Genomic DNA, 14,574 nt, shown 5'->3' with positions numbered 1-14,574 from the left:
TCCCTCCACCCTATTCCCCTCTTTCCACCCTACTCTTACCATTTTCTGCCTTCCAAGCCACTTCCCGTTGTTTCTGATCTCCATCTTCAAAGCTGTCCTTTCTTGCTATTCCCACTCTCATCTTTCACTTCTTTCTCCTCATTCTCTTCCATGCTGACCATCCCATTCCTAATCCTCCGTTCACAAATCCTGGCCAGGTTAGAGGCAAGGGCGACTAATAATCATGATTATTAATCATCTTACCTCCTTCCCTTCTTACCCTTCTTCCCATCTTACCCCCCATCTTACCTCCTTCCCTTCCCCACAGCACCTGTATATATGTATATATGTTTGTACATATTTATTACTCTATTTATTTATTTATTTTACTTGTACATATCTATTCTATTTATTTTATTTTGTTAGTATGTTTGGTTTTATCTCCCCCTTTTAGACTGTGAGCCCACTGTTGGGTAGGGACTGTCTCTATATGTTGCCAACTTGTACTTCCCAAGCGCTTAGTACAGTGCTCTGCACACAGTAAGCGCTCAATAAATACGATTGATGATGATGATGATAATAATTATGGTATTTGTTAAGCGCTTACTATGTGCCGAGCACTGTTCTAAGGGCTGGGGTCGATACAAGGTAATCAAGTTGTCCAACGTGGGGCTCACAGTCTTAATCCCCATTTTACACTGAGGCACAGAGAAGTTAAGTGGCTTGACCACGGTCACACAGCAGACAAGTGGCAGAGCCAGGAACAGATCTCATGTCCTCTGACTCCCAAGCCCGTGCTCTTGCCACGGAGCCACGCTGCTTCTCTAAAAACCAAGTGCAGCGAGCGCTCCGTTCCCACTTCCATCTTCCTCACTCCAGGCCCCAGTCTCCATCCCTCAGGCTCCCTCCTGACCTCTCTCTGGCCCAGGGAGCAGTCAATAAATCCCAAGGCTAAATGGCTATCCCAAGCCTTCCTTTAGAAATGGACAGAGATAGACAGATTAGAAGGTGAGTTTCTTTTCACCAGCCTTGACTCTCACTCCATCAGAATCTGACAGATCTGCTGAGTACATTTTTTCAGGGGGTTATTTTGTGTTGCCTTAATGAGATGCCATTACTCACTGTGACAGCCAGATGATAGTTCCTATGAAACTGTAAGGTAATAGCTCCAACTTCTGTTAAGAGGGAAGATTTTTTTGAAACCTAAAGGGGAAAAAACTATGTCTTTGGCTAAACCTGTGAATCACATTAAGACCCACAAATAAATGGCTAGGGCAGTTTTCACTGGTTACCGTGGACAGGCTCAGTTCCTTTGTTAGCCGAGATTTTTCTATACTAATCCGCCACACTGAAATATAATTTAGTGTAGTAGAGCTGTCCAGCTGTACTGCAGGAGAAAGAGTACCGCGAAAATACGAAGATGTGTTTGGGTGCTTTCAATAAAAATGGTTTGGCAAGCACTGCCTTAAAGTGACCTGGAAAAAGGGCTGGAAAACAATGGAAGGGGCTAAACAAGAAAATCCCATAAAGGAGGGGAGATAATTCCTATCAGCTCTTCCACCAGGAAGAATGATTTCTATCTTCTATCTTCATAATCCACTTTATAATCCTCCATTTTAGGGTGTTTTAAAACCTTTCACAACAGGCTCCCTCACTTTTCAGGAAGATATAGGTCATATGAAGACGTAAGTTATAGCCTAATATAATTTTATGGGTTTTTTATGATTTATAATTTTTATGTAATCATGCAGGCAGCCTTAGGCATGAAATGCTTCTCATTCATTCAATCGCATTTATTGAATGCTTACTGTGTGCAGAGCACTGTACTAAGCATTTGGGAAGTACAAGTTGGCAACATATAGAGACGGTCCCTACCCAACAACGGACTCACAGTCTAGAAAGGGGAGACAGAGAACAAAACAAAACACATGAACAGGTGTCAAGTCATCAGAATAAATAGAAATAAAGCTAGATGCATGTCATTAACAAAATAAATAGAATAGTAAATATGTACAAGTAAAATAGAGTAATAAACCTGTACAAACATATATACAGGTACAGTGGGGAGGGGAAGGAGGTAGGGTGGGGGGGATGGGGAAGAGGAGAGGAAAAAAGGGGGCTCAGTCTGGGAAGGCCTCCTGGAGGACGTGAGCTCTCAGTAGTGCTCTGAAGGGAGGAAGAGAGCTAGCTTGGCGGAGGTGCGGAGGGAGGGCATTCCAGGCCAGGGGGAGGACGTGGGCCGGGGGTCGACGGCGGGACTGGGAGGAATGAGGTACAGTGAGGAGGTTAGCGGCAGAGGAGCAGAGGATGCGGGCTGGGCTGGAGAAAGAGAGAAGGGAGGTGAGGTAAAAGAGGGCAAGGCGATGAAGAGCCTTGAAGCTGAGAGTGAGGAGTTTTTGCTTGATGCGTAGGTTGACTGGCAGCCACTGGAGATTTTTGAGGAGGGGAGTAACATGCCCAGAGCGTTTCTGCACAAAGATGATCCAGGCAGCAGCGTGAAGTATAGACTGAAGTGGAGAGAAACAGGAGGATGGGAGATCAGAGAAAAGGCCGATGCAGTAATCCAGTCGGGATAGGATGAGAGACTGAACCAGCAGGGTAGCAGTTTGGATGGAAAGAAAAGGGCGGATCTTGGCAGTGTTGCAGAGTTGAGACCGGCAGGTTTTGATGATGGACTGAATGTGAGGGGTGAACGAGAGAGCGGAGTCGAGGATCAATCAATCAATCACGAGGATCAATCAATCAATCAATCAATAGTATTTATTGAGCGCTTACTGTGTGCAGAGCACTGTACTAAGCGCTTGGGAAGTACAAGTTGGCAACATATACAGTCCCTATACAACAGTGGGCTCACAGTCTAAAAGGGGGAGACAGAGAACAAAACCAAACATACTAACAAAATAAAATAAACAGAATAGATATGTACAAGTAAAATAAATAAATAGAGTAATAAATATGTACAAACATATATACATATATACAGGTGCTGTGGGGAAGGGAAGGAGGTAAGATGGGGGGATGGAGAGGGGGACGAGGGAGAGAGGAAGGAAGGGGCTCAGTCTGGGAAGGCCTCCTGGAGGAGGTGAGCTCTCAGTAGGGCCTTGAAGGGAGGAAGAGAGCTAGCTTGGCGGATGGGCAGAGGGAGGCCATTCCAGGCCCGGGGGATGACGTGGGCCGGGGGTCGACGGCGGGACAGGCGAGAACGAGGTACGGTGAGGAGATTAGCGGCGGAGAAGCGGAGGGTGCAGGCTGGGCTGGAGAAGGAGAGAAGGGAGGTGAGGTAGGAGGGGGCGAGGGGATGGACAGCCTTGAAGCCCAGGGTAAGGAGTTTCTGCCTGATGTGCAGATTGATTGGTAGCCACTGGAGATTTTTGAGGGGGGAAGTAACATGCCCAGAGCGTTTCTGGACAAAGCTAATCTGGGCAGCAGCATGAAGTATGGATTGAAGTGGGGAGAGACAGAGGATGGGAGATCAGAGAGAAGGCTGATGCAGTAGCAGTACGGATGACACCAAGGTTGCGGGCTTGTGAGACGGAAAGGATGGTAGTGTTGTCTACAGTGATGGGAAAGTCAGGGAGAGGGCAGGGTTTGGGAGGGAAGATAAGGAGTTCAGTCTTGGCCATATTGAGTTTTAGATGGCGGGCAGACATCCAGATAGAGATGTCCTGAAGGCAGCAGGAAACACGAGCCTAAAGGGAGGGAGAGAGAGCAGGGGCAGAGATGTAGATTTGGGTGTCATCAGCGTAGAGATGATAGTTGAAGCCGTGGGAGTGAATGAGGTCACCAAGGGAGTCAGTGTAGATAGAGAACAGAAGGGGACCAAGAACTAACCCCTGAGGAACCCCTACAGTAAGGGGATGGGAGGGGAAGGAGGAGCCTACAAAGGAGACTGAGAATGAATGGCTGGAGAGATAAGAGGAGAACCAGGAGAGGACGGAGTCTGTGAAGCCAAGGTTGGATAGCGTGTTGAGGAGAAGGGGAGGGTTCACAATGTCGAAGGCAGCTGGGAGGTCGAGGAGGATTAGGATAGAGTAGGAACCACTGGATTTGGCAAGAAGGAGGTCATTGGTGACCTTTGAGAGGGCAGTTTCAGTGGAGTGAGGGGGACAGAAGCCAGAGTGAAAGAGATTTAGGAGAGAGTTGGAGTTGAGGAATTCGAGGCAGCGAGTGCAGATGACTCATTCTAGGAATTTGGAAAGGAAGGGTAGGAGGGAGATAGGGCGATAACTAGAAGGGGCAGTGAGGTCAAAAAAGTGTTTTTTTACGATGGGGGAGACGTGGGCATGTTTGAAGGCAGAGGAGAAGGAACCAGTGGAGAGTGAGCGGTTGAAGATGGAAGTTAAGAAGAGGAGGAGGGAAGGGGCAAGAGATTTCATAAGATGACAGGGAGTGGGGTCAGAAGCACAGGTGGCTCGAGTAGCACTTGAGAGGAAGGAGGAGATCTCACCTGAAGGTACTGCTGGGAAGGACGGGAAAGTAGCAGACAGCTGTGGGGATGGAAAAAGCTCAGACCTGATGGTGTTAATATTATTAATGGAGGAGGTGGCCAGATCATTGGGGGTGAGGGATGGAGGAGAGGGAGGAACAGGGACCCTGAGGAGGGAGTTAAATGTCCAGAACAGCTGATGGGGGAGATGGGCATGGGTGTCAATAAGGGAAGAAAAATAGTTTTGCCTGGCAGAGGAGAGGGCAGAGTTAAGGCAGGAAAGGATACACTTGAAGTGAACAAGTTTGGCTTGAGGTTTAGACTTTTGCCAGCAGTGTTCAGCAGCTCGAGCATAACAGCAAAGGAGGCAGACAGTAGCGGTGATCCAAGGCTGTGGGTTAGTGGTGCGAGAGTGACGAAGGCAAAGGGGAGCAAGTGGATCTGGTCATCAAGATTGGGTAGAGAGGATAGGAAGGTGAGGTGGGGTGTGACGCACTGAGAGAGACGGATGGGGTCGAGAGAACGGAGGGGTCTCTGTTGGGGAGTAATATAAATTTACAAGGGGGAGGAATGAGAGAGAGGAGGCAGGTGAGAAGGTGATGATCAGAGAGAGGGATTTCAGAGTTGGTGAGGGTGGAGACAGTGCAGCGGTAGGAGATGATGAGGTCGAGGGTGTGACCAAGTTGGTGAGTGGGAGAGGTGGGGTGGAGCAGGAGGTTGGCAGCGTCAAGGAGAGACAGAAGGAAGGCGGCAGAGGAGTCACCAGGGACATCCATGAGGATGCTGAAACCTCTGAGGATCAGAGTGGGCATGGAAAAGGAGAGAAGGAAGGTGAGAAAGGGCTCAAAATCGTTAAAAAGGTTGGAGGTAGGGCCGGAGCGGGGCGCGGGGGTAGATGACGGCTACAGGAATCTGGAGGGGGTGGTAGGGGCGAATAATATGGGCTTCAAAGGAGGGGAAGGAAAGGGAAGCAGCATGGCCCAGTGGAAAGAGCCCAGGCTTTGGAGTCAGAGGTCATGGGTTCAAATCCCAGCTCCACCATTTGTCAGCTGTGTGACTTCGGGCAAGTCACTTAACTTCTCTGGGCCTCAGTTCCCTCATCTGTAAAATGGGGATGAAGACTGTGAGCCCCATGTGGGACAACCTGATCACCTTGTAACCTCCCCAGCGCTTAGCACAGAGCTTTGCACATACTAAGTGCTTAATAAATGCCATCATTATTATTATTAAGGGGGAGGACGGATAGTGTAAAAGCGACACTGGGGTGCGAGAAGGAAGCCGACACCTCCTCCTTTCCTAGTGAGTCTGAGGAAGTGGAAGAAGAAGAGGCCTCCGCTGGAGAGGGCAGCAGAATAGACCGTGTCATCAGGGGTGAGCCAAGTCTCGGGGAGGAGGAGGAGGAGAGAGTGGAAAAGGAACAGGTCAAGGATGAAAGGGAGCTTATCTATAATGGAGAGGGGGTTCCATAGGCCACACTTGGCAGCAGCTGTGGAGGGAGGGGAGAGAGAGGGAAGGGTGCAAGGGGTGGGGAGAGTTTGGATGGGATTGAGTTGGCAGGGGCCTGGGAGGGGAGAGGGGGATGAGGGATGGCGATGAGAAAGGAGAACTGGGATGGGGCGGGGGCAGGGAGAAGGGAAGGGAAGGGGTTAGAGGGAAGGGGTTGAGGGTTGGCACTGGTACAGAGGGATTCTGGGGAGGGGGTGGGAAGTAGGGGTGGGGATAGAGAAAGGGAGGGAAAGAGCTGGGTGGGAGAAGGGAAGGGGAAGGTGAGGATTGGGAATGGCAGATGGGAGCAGGGGACTTGATAGTTCATGGTGAGGTCAGCAAGGTAAATGATAGCACAGCGAGCAGTTAGCATAATAATAATAATGGCGTTTATTAAGCACTTACTATGTGCAAAGCATTCATTCATTCATTCATTCAATCACATTTATTGAGCACTCACTGTGTGCAGAGCACTGTACTAAGTGCTTGGGAAGTACAAGTTGGCAACATATACAGACAGTCCCTACCCAACAGTGGGCTCACAGTCTAGAAGGGGGAGACAGACAACAAAACAAAACATATTAACAAAATAAAAGAAATAGAATAAATATGTACAAGTAAAATAGAGTAATAAATATGTACAAACATATATACATATATACAGGTGCTGTGGGGAGGGGAAGGAGGTAATGGGGAGGATGGGGAGGAGGGGGAGAGGAAGGAGGGGGCTCAGTCTGGGAAGGCCTCCTGGAGGAGGTGAGCTCTCAGTAGGGCCTTGAAGGGAGGAAGAGGGCTAGCTTGGCAGATGTGCGGAGGGAGGGCATTCCAGGCCCGGGGGATGACGTGGGCCGGGGGTCGATGGCGGGACAGGCGAGAACGCGGCACGGTGAGGAGATTAGCGGCAGAGGAGCGGAGGGTGCGGGCTGGGCTGGAGAAGGAGAGAAGGGAGGTGAGGTAGGAGGGGGCGAGGGGATGGACAGCCTTGAAGCCCAGGGTCAGGAGTTTCTGCCTGATGCGTAGACGGACCTGGACGGACTAGAGGTCACTTCGAGGGGTGAGTCTAGTGATGATGGGAGGGGGCCCAGGCCAGGGGAGTTGGATGGTCAGCAGAGAGCTCAACTCTCGACTTATAGAAACTGTACAGGGGTAAAGCACTGTTCTAAGCGCTGGGGTGGTTACAAGGTTATCAGGTTGTCCCACGGGGGGCTCACAGTCTTAATCCCCATTTTACAGATGAGGTAACTGAGGCACAGAGAAGTCAAGTGACTTGCCCAAAGTCACACAGCTGACAATTGGCGGAGTAGGGATTTGAACCCATGACTTCTGCTTCTTCATGCAATAGCAACAATAAAATAAGCAGATGATAACATCACAGGCATCAGTTAGCAATTAACATGCAATAGCAACAATAAAATAAGCAGATGACATCACAGAGAGCAGTAAACAATTAACATGGAATAGCAACAATGAAATAAGCGGATGATGACATCACAGAGAGCAGTTAACAATTAACATGCAATAGTAGCAATAAAATAAGCAGATGATGACATCACAGAGAGCAGTTAATTAACATGCAATAGCAACAATGAAATAAGCGGATGATGACATCACAGAGAGCAGTTAACAATTAACATGCAATCACAACAATAAAATGAGCGGATGATGACATCACAGAGAGCAGTGAACAATTAACATGCAATAACAACAGTAAAATAAGTGGTTGATGACATCACAGAGAGCAGTTAACAATTAACATGCAATAGCAACAATAAAATAAGCGAATGATGACATCACAGAGAGCAGTTAACAATTAACATGCAATAGCAGCAATAAAATAAGCGGATGATGACATCACAGAGAGCAGTGAACAATTAACATGCAATAACAACAGTAAAATAAGCGGATGATGACATCACAGAGAGCAGTGAACAATTAACATGCAATAACAACAGTAAAATAAGCGGATGATGACATCACAGAGAGCAGTTAACAATTAACATGCAATAGCAACAATAAGCGGATGATGACATCACAGAGAGCAGTTAACAATTAACATGCAATAGCAACAATGAAATAAGCGGATGATGACATCAGAGAGAGCAGTTAACAATTGACATGCAATAGCAACAATAGAATAAGCGGATGATGACATCACAGAGAGCAGTTAACAGTTAACATGCAATAGCAACAATAAAATAAGCGGATGATGACATTACAGAGAGCAGTGAACAATTAACATGCAATAACAACAGTAAAATAAGCGGATGATGACATCAGAGAGCAGTTAACAATTGACATGCAATAGCAACAATGAAAATAAGCGGATGATGACATCACAGAGAGCAGTTAATAACTGACATGCAATAGCAACAATGAAAATAAGCGGATGATGACATCACAGAGAGCAGTTAACAGTTAACATGCAATAGCAACAATAAAATAAGCGGATGATGCCCAGAGCAGAGGGGTGAATTGTCCGTGGGTCACTCAAATCGAAAAGACTAACGGCAAGGACAGTTCAGGGGCTCTTGGCAGAACTGTCTCTGAGGTGGTGGAGGAAGGAGTCCTGTGGATGGCAGTTCTGGAGCAGGGCGGAACAGTTATGGGGGTTCATGGGAGAGGAAACGCCTGGGAAGAGGAGTAAACAGCCAAATAACTTGGGTGGGCTGAGAAGGTGCAAATGCGAGTTGTTGCTATAGTAACAGTGAGAACAAGGACCAGTCCGGTCAGGTCCAAATGCAGGGAAGGAGGGAGTGGAGGCTCCCCAAAGAAGGTCGGTTATGGGGGCGGAGGGGGGAGCAGGGGGACACAATCAATCAATCAATCAATCAATCAATCAATCATATTTATTGAGCGCTTACTATGTGCAGAGCACTGTACTAAGTGCTTGGGAAGTACAAATTGGCAACACATAGAGACAGTCCCTACCCAACAGTGGGCTCACAGTCTAAAAGGGGGAGACAGAGAACAGAACCAAACATACCAACAAAATTAAATAAATAGGATAGAAATGTACAAGTAAAATAAATAAATAAATAGAGTAATAAATATGTACAACCATATATACATATATACAGGTGCTGTGGGGAAGGGAAGGAGGTAAGATGGGGGGAAGGAGAGGGGGGCGAGGGGGAGAGGAAGGAAGGGGCTCAGTCTGGGAAGGCCTCCTGGAGGAGGTGAGCTCTCAGCAGGGCCTTGAAGGGAGGAAGAGAGCTAGCTTGGCGGATGGGCAGAGGGAGGGCATTCCAGGCCCGGGGGAGGACGTGGGCCGGGGGTCGACGGCGGGACAGGCGAGAACGAGGTACAGTGAGGAGAACGAGGTACACAATGTCCCACAACCCCAGTTGGCTACCTGGACGGACTAGAGGTCAATCAATCAATCAATCAATCGTATTTATTGAGCGCTTACTGTGTGCAGAGCACTGTACTAAGTGCTTGGGAAGTACAAGTTGGCAACATATACAGTCCCTACCCAACAGTGGGCTCACAGTCTAAAAGAGGTCACTTCGAGGGGTGAGTCTAGTGATGATGGGAGGGGGAGTTGGATGGTCAGCAGAGAGCTCAACTCTCCACTTATAGAAACTCTACAGGGGTAAACGTTATTTGAAAAAAAAATAACAGCTACGACAGCTTACTAAAAATACTGCTCTCAGGTTAGCCTTTTAAGCTGCACTGTCGAAGGCATCAGATCTGTAGTGCAGGCTTTAATTTATTTCAGCAATGTGACAAGAAACCACACATCAACACCCGACGTCTTTGATGATATAATTAATGAGGGATAAAAGCGGAAGCTTCCATTTCACTAGTAATGCCAGTAATTAGCAACGGTAGAATTTAAAGAAAAAAACTGTATGCTATTATAGAAAGCTGTGGAGTTTCGACACAGATGAAATAGCCAGGGCAGAGGAGCAGCGTGGCTTAGTGGAAAGGGCACATGCCTGGGATCTAATCCCAGATCCAGCCACTTGAATGCTGTGTGACCTTGGGCAAGTCACAAAGCTTCTCTGTGCTTGTTACCTCATCTGTAAAATGGGGATTGAAACTGTGAGCCCCATGTAGGACATGGACTGTGTCCAACCTTGTATTTACTAACGCTTTGGCCAGTGCCTGACACATAGTATGCCCTTAGAAAAGAGCATTAAAACATATATGTATATACATATTTAGAATTGATAAGGGTTAAGGAAGACTAGGAATGGTGGAGGAGAAAATACATTTGAAAAATACTTCTTATGGCCAAGTCCTGTTATAAATCACAGTTTCAACAACCACTCCCTTCTATTTCAAGTGCTCCTTTTTTTTTAACAATAAACCCACCACCATAACTAAAGAGAGGCTTTTAAAATTCTACTACAGAAAACTCTAACTACTCAAACTTTAATGTCTAGGGTAAATTAATCTAGAACACTGGAAAACACAAGGCAATATATCTTGCTTGACAGTATTTCAGAAGAATTCTTATTGCCTAAAATAAAAACAAATCATACAAGAAAAAAAAAGGGAATCACTCCTTTTCCTCCCTAAAAGAGGTTTTTTTCTCCATTTCCTTCTTCCTAAACCCACTGGGCGGGGGGACAAAAAACCTACCACCTGGGACAGCCTGTGAGAACCTAGACAACTTAAGCTAAAGACCTAGTATTCGACAAAGGGTACAGAAACTGGATCCAGGGCTTTTTGGGTTCATAAGCCAAAACCATGAGTAGAATGATGAAAGGGAAAGATTAAAGAGCTAGAAAGGGAAAAGAGAGGAAAACTGAAATTGAAAATTTCAACTTTCACAATGCCAAAAGTGATTGGCCATTAAGCCACAAAAGGAAAATGCATTTTAAAAACTACTCGCGTGAAATTAAAAATACCGAATTTACTCCTTGTCCCACAAAGAAATCAGCAAGAATAACTATTACGGAACTTACTTGTGTCTCTTCAAGAATCAATTTTTAAATCTTCAAGGAGTTCCTGGGAATTAAAAAAATAAAATCATTAAAACAATTTAACATTATGTTTCCCATACTATCTTTTCATTCATTCATTCATTCAATCGTACTTACTGAGTGCTTACTGTGTGCAGAGCACTGTACTAAGCACTTGGGAAGTACAAGTTGGCAACATGTAGAGACGGTCCCTACCCAACAACGGGCTCACAGTCTAGAAGGGGGAGACAGACAACAAAACAAAACATGCGGACAGGTGTCAAGTCATCAGAACAAATAAAGCTAGATGCACATCATTAACAAAAAAAATAGAATAGATGAGCAGCCTCTGGAAGTTCTTGAGGAGTGGGAAGACATGGACTGAACGTTTCTGTTGCAAAAGTTGGGTGCCAACTTGTACTTCCCAAGTGCTTAGCACAGTGCTCTGCAAACAGTAAGCGCTCAATAAATACGATTGATGATGATGAAAATGACCCGTGCAGCAGAGCGAAGTATGGACTGCAGTGGGGACAGATGGGAGGCCGGGAGGTCAGCGAGGAGGCAGATGGAGTAGTCAAGGTGAGATAGGCTAAGTGCTTGGATCAGCGTGGTGGCCGTTCGGATGGGGAGGGAAGGGCAGATTTTAGCGATGCTGTGAAGGTAGAACTGACCGGATTTGATGACAGATTGAATACGCGGGTGGAATGAGAGAGATGAGCAGAAGGCCTAGATAAGGTTACGGCCTTGTGAGATAAGGAGGATAGTGGTGTGAACTGCAGTGACAGGAAAGACGGTGGAGGACGGGGTTTGGGGAGGAAGATAAGGAGTTCAGTTTTGGACATGTTTACTTCGAGGTGTCTGTGGGACTTCCCGGTAAAGATGTCCTGAAAGCAGGAGGAAATGCAAGATGGCAGGGAGGGAGAGGGGTCAGGGCTGGAGATGTAGACTTGGGAATCACTTGCCTAGAGATGGCAGTTCATCCATTCATTCAATCGCATTTATTGAGCACTTGCTGTGTGCAGAGCACTGTACTAAGCGCTTGGGAAGTACAAATCAGCAACATAGAGAGACGGTCCCTACCCAACAACGGCCTGGAGCACTTACTCTGTGCAGCGCGCTGTACTAAGTGTTTGGGAGAGTTTAATACAAAAGAGTTGGTAAACACGTGCCCTGCCCAGAATGAAATTACAGTCTAGAGAAACTCCACCACGTGCCTGCAGTGTGACCTTGGGCGAGTCACAATGTCTCTGTACCTCAGTTTCCTCATCTGTAAAATGGGGATTCAATACCTGCACTTGAGTCCCACATGGGACCGGGACTAGGTCCAACTTGATTATCTTGCATCTAACCCAGTACTTAGTACAGTGTCTGGCACATAGACACTGTAATGGGATAATATCTACTAGCCTACTGCACCCACCCAGTTGCTTTGTAGTGTACTCTGCCACAGCAGGCATGCAATCAATATTATTGATTATTGATTGCAGAGTCATGTTATAACATTTGCAGTACATCAATGCTTTATTGTATAATCTCTTTCTCTTGAATCAAAATCTAATTGAATCATCATCAATCGTATTTATTGAGCGCTTACTATGTGCAGAGCACTGTACTAAGCGCTTGGGAAGTACAAATTGACAACATATAGAGACAGTCCCTACCCAACAGTGGGCTCACAGTCTAAAAGTTGAATGGCAGATTGCCCCCTCAACAGGATTGGGCCTTCAGGCATCCACTAACCAAATATCAAATAATCCATCAATCTATTTACTGAGCGCTTACTGTGTACAGAGCCCTGTACTAAGAGCTTGGGAGAGTACAGTATAACAGAGGAGTGGGGAGACATGGACTGAATGTGTGGTAGACACATTCCCTGCCCACAGCGAGTTTACAATCTAGGAGCAGAGATAGACATTAGAAATAAATTATGGGGCTGTGGGGCTGAGGGAGGGGTGCAAAACGGGAGCAAATTCAAGTGCAAGGGCGATGCAGAAGGGAGGAGGAGAAGAAAAATCTGGGATGTTGATTTTAATCATCCTTCGTCTGTTCCAATTTGCACCTAAACTTTTCCCCAGATCTGCTCTTGCCTGGTGTCTCACTGCCTCTGCTAGTAAAATAGTTTCTCACGCTCACGCTTCCCTTCCTTGACAATCATAGAGGTAAGTATCACCTTTCAGTTAGCTGTCTACAAAGATTTTTGCCTGACCACTTGCTGGGGGAACTGGGGGATTGAGCCCTGGTTGGATGGTATGCCACCCTATTCTAGCTGCATGTCCTAGATTAAACAACAACATTTGTAACATCATCATCATCATCAATCGTATTTATTGAGCGCTTACTGTGTGCAGAGCACTGTAAGTACAAGTTGGCAACATATAGAGACAGTCCCTACCCAACAGTGGGCTCACAGTCTAAAAGGGGGAGACAGAGAACAAAACCAAACATACTAACAAAATAAAATAAATAGAATAGATATGTACAAGTAAAATAAATAAATAGAGTAACAAATATGTACAAACATATATACATATAAACAGGTGCTGTGGGGAAGGGAAGGAGGTAAGATGGGGGGGATGGAGAGGGGGACGAAGGGGAGAGGAAACAACCAAACATCCAAACTACCACAACAAAGTAGTAGTAACGGCAACGGCAGCATTTATTGAGCGCCTCTTTTGGTACAATGTACTGTACTAAGCAACTGTAGAGGATGGATATGAGTATATTCATAGCGCTGGAGAAACAAATTAACCAATCCCTAGGGAAATGAAATTATTGTAAGGAAACTAAGCTTTAAGCTTGGTGTGGGCAGCAAACATTCCTACCAACACTTGAACTGCCCTCGCACAATGCACTGCACTCAGAAAGCACTCAAATACCAATATAATACTAATACTAATATATACAGCACCTGTATATATGTATATATGTTTGTACATATTTATTACTCCATTTATTTATTTATTTTACTTGTACATATCTTTTCTATTTATTTTATTTTGTTAATATGCTTGGTTTTGTTCTCTCTCTCCCCCTTCTAGACGGTGAGCCCACTGTTGGGTAGGGGCTGTCTCTATATGTTGGCAACTTGTACTTCCCAAGCGCTTAGTACAGTGCTCTGCACACAGTAAGCGCTCAATAAATACGAATGACTGATTGATCACTGATGAAGAAGAAACTGGATCGATTCAGTTGAGCTTCAGCCTGTATGTGGCTGGGTGTTATTTCTGTCAGGCATCTGAGTCACTGCCACTTTACTATATAGCCTGGGGGAATTAAGTCACAGTGTAGGTTGTCTAAAGGTACCTTAAAAGTTTGTTAGTGTCCTGCACAGAATCAATTTCATTGAGTCTCCTGTCCAACTTTCTATGGCTGTGTCCACGCAAATGACATTTGTTAAGCACTTACTCTGTGTCAGGCCCAGTACCTGGATATATGTTTGTACAGATTTATTCCTCTATTTTACTTGTACGTATTTACTATTCTATTTATTTTGTTAAAGATGTGCACCTAGCTTTATTTCTATTTATTCTGATGACTTGACACCTGTCCACATCTTTTGTTTTGTTGTCTGTCTCCCCCTTCTAGACTGTGAGCCCGCTGTTGGGTAGGGACAGTATCTATATGTTGCCAACTTGTACTTCCCAAGTGCTTAGTACAGTGCTCTGCACACAGTAAGCGCTCAATAAATATGATTGATAGATTAGGGACCATCTCTATATGTTGCCAACTTGTACTTCCCAAGCACTTAGTACAGTGCTCTGCACACAGTATGTG

At 45.9% G+C, this 14,574-nt stretch overlaps 1 protein-coding gene across 1 annotated transcript in view; it reads right to left on the bottom strand.

The window, feature by feature from the left end:
- PPHLN1 (periphilin 1) overlaps positions 1-10,850 on the bottom strand; it is a 142,311-nt gene extending 131,461 nt beyond the window's left edge. Inside the window, exon 1 of the mRNA XM_038772081.1 lies at positions 10,804-10,850. Coding sequence (XP_038628009.1) covers position 10,804 — 1 coding nt within the window. The 5' untranslated portion in view covers positions 10,805-10,850. The remainder of the gene's footprint in view (positions 1-10,803) is intronic.
- Positions 10,851-14,574: the final 3,724 nt, after the last annotated feature.

Source organism: Tachyglossus aculeatus, chromosome 2 (genome assembly GCF_015852505.1).
Source record: "Tachyglossus aculeatus isolate mTacAcu1 chromosome 2, mTacAcu1.pri, whole genome shotgun sequence".
Taxonomy (NCBI): domain Eukaryota; kingdom Metazoa; phylum Chordata; class Mammalia; order Monotremata; family Tachyglossidae; genus Tachyglossus; species Tachyglossus aculeatus.
Note: the sequence above shows the minus strand (reverse complement) of the source record. Positions and strands in the feature narration are given on the sequence as shown.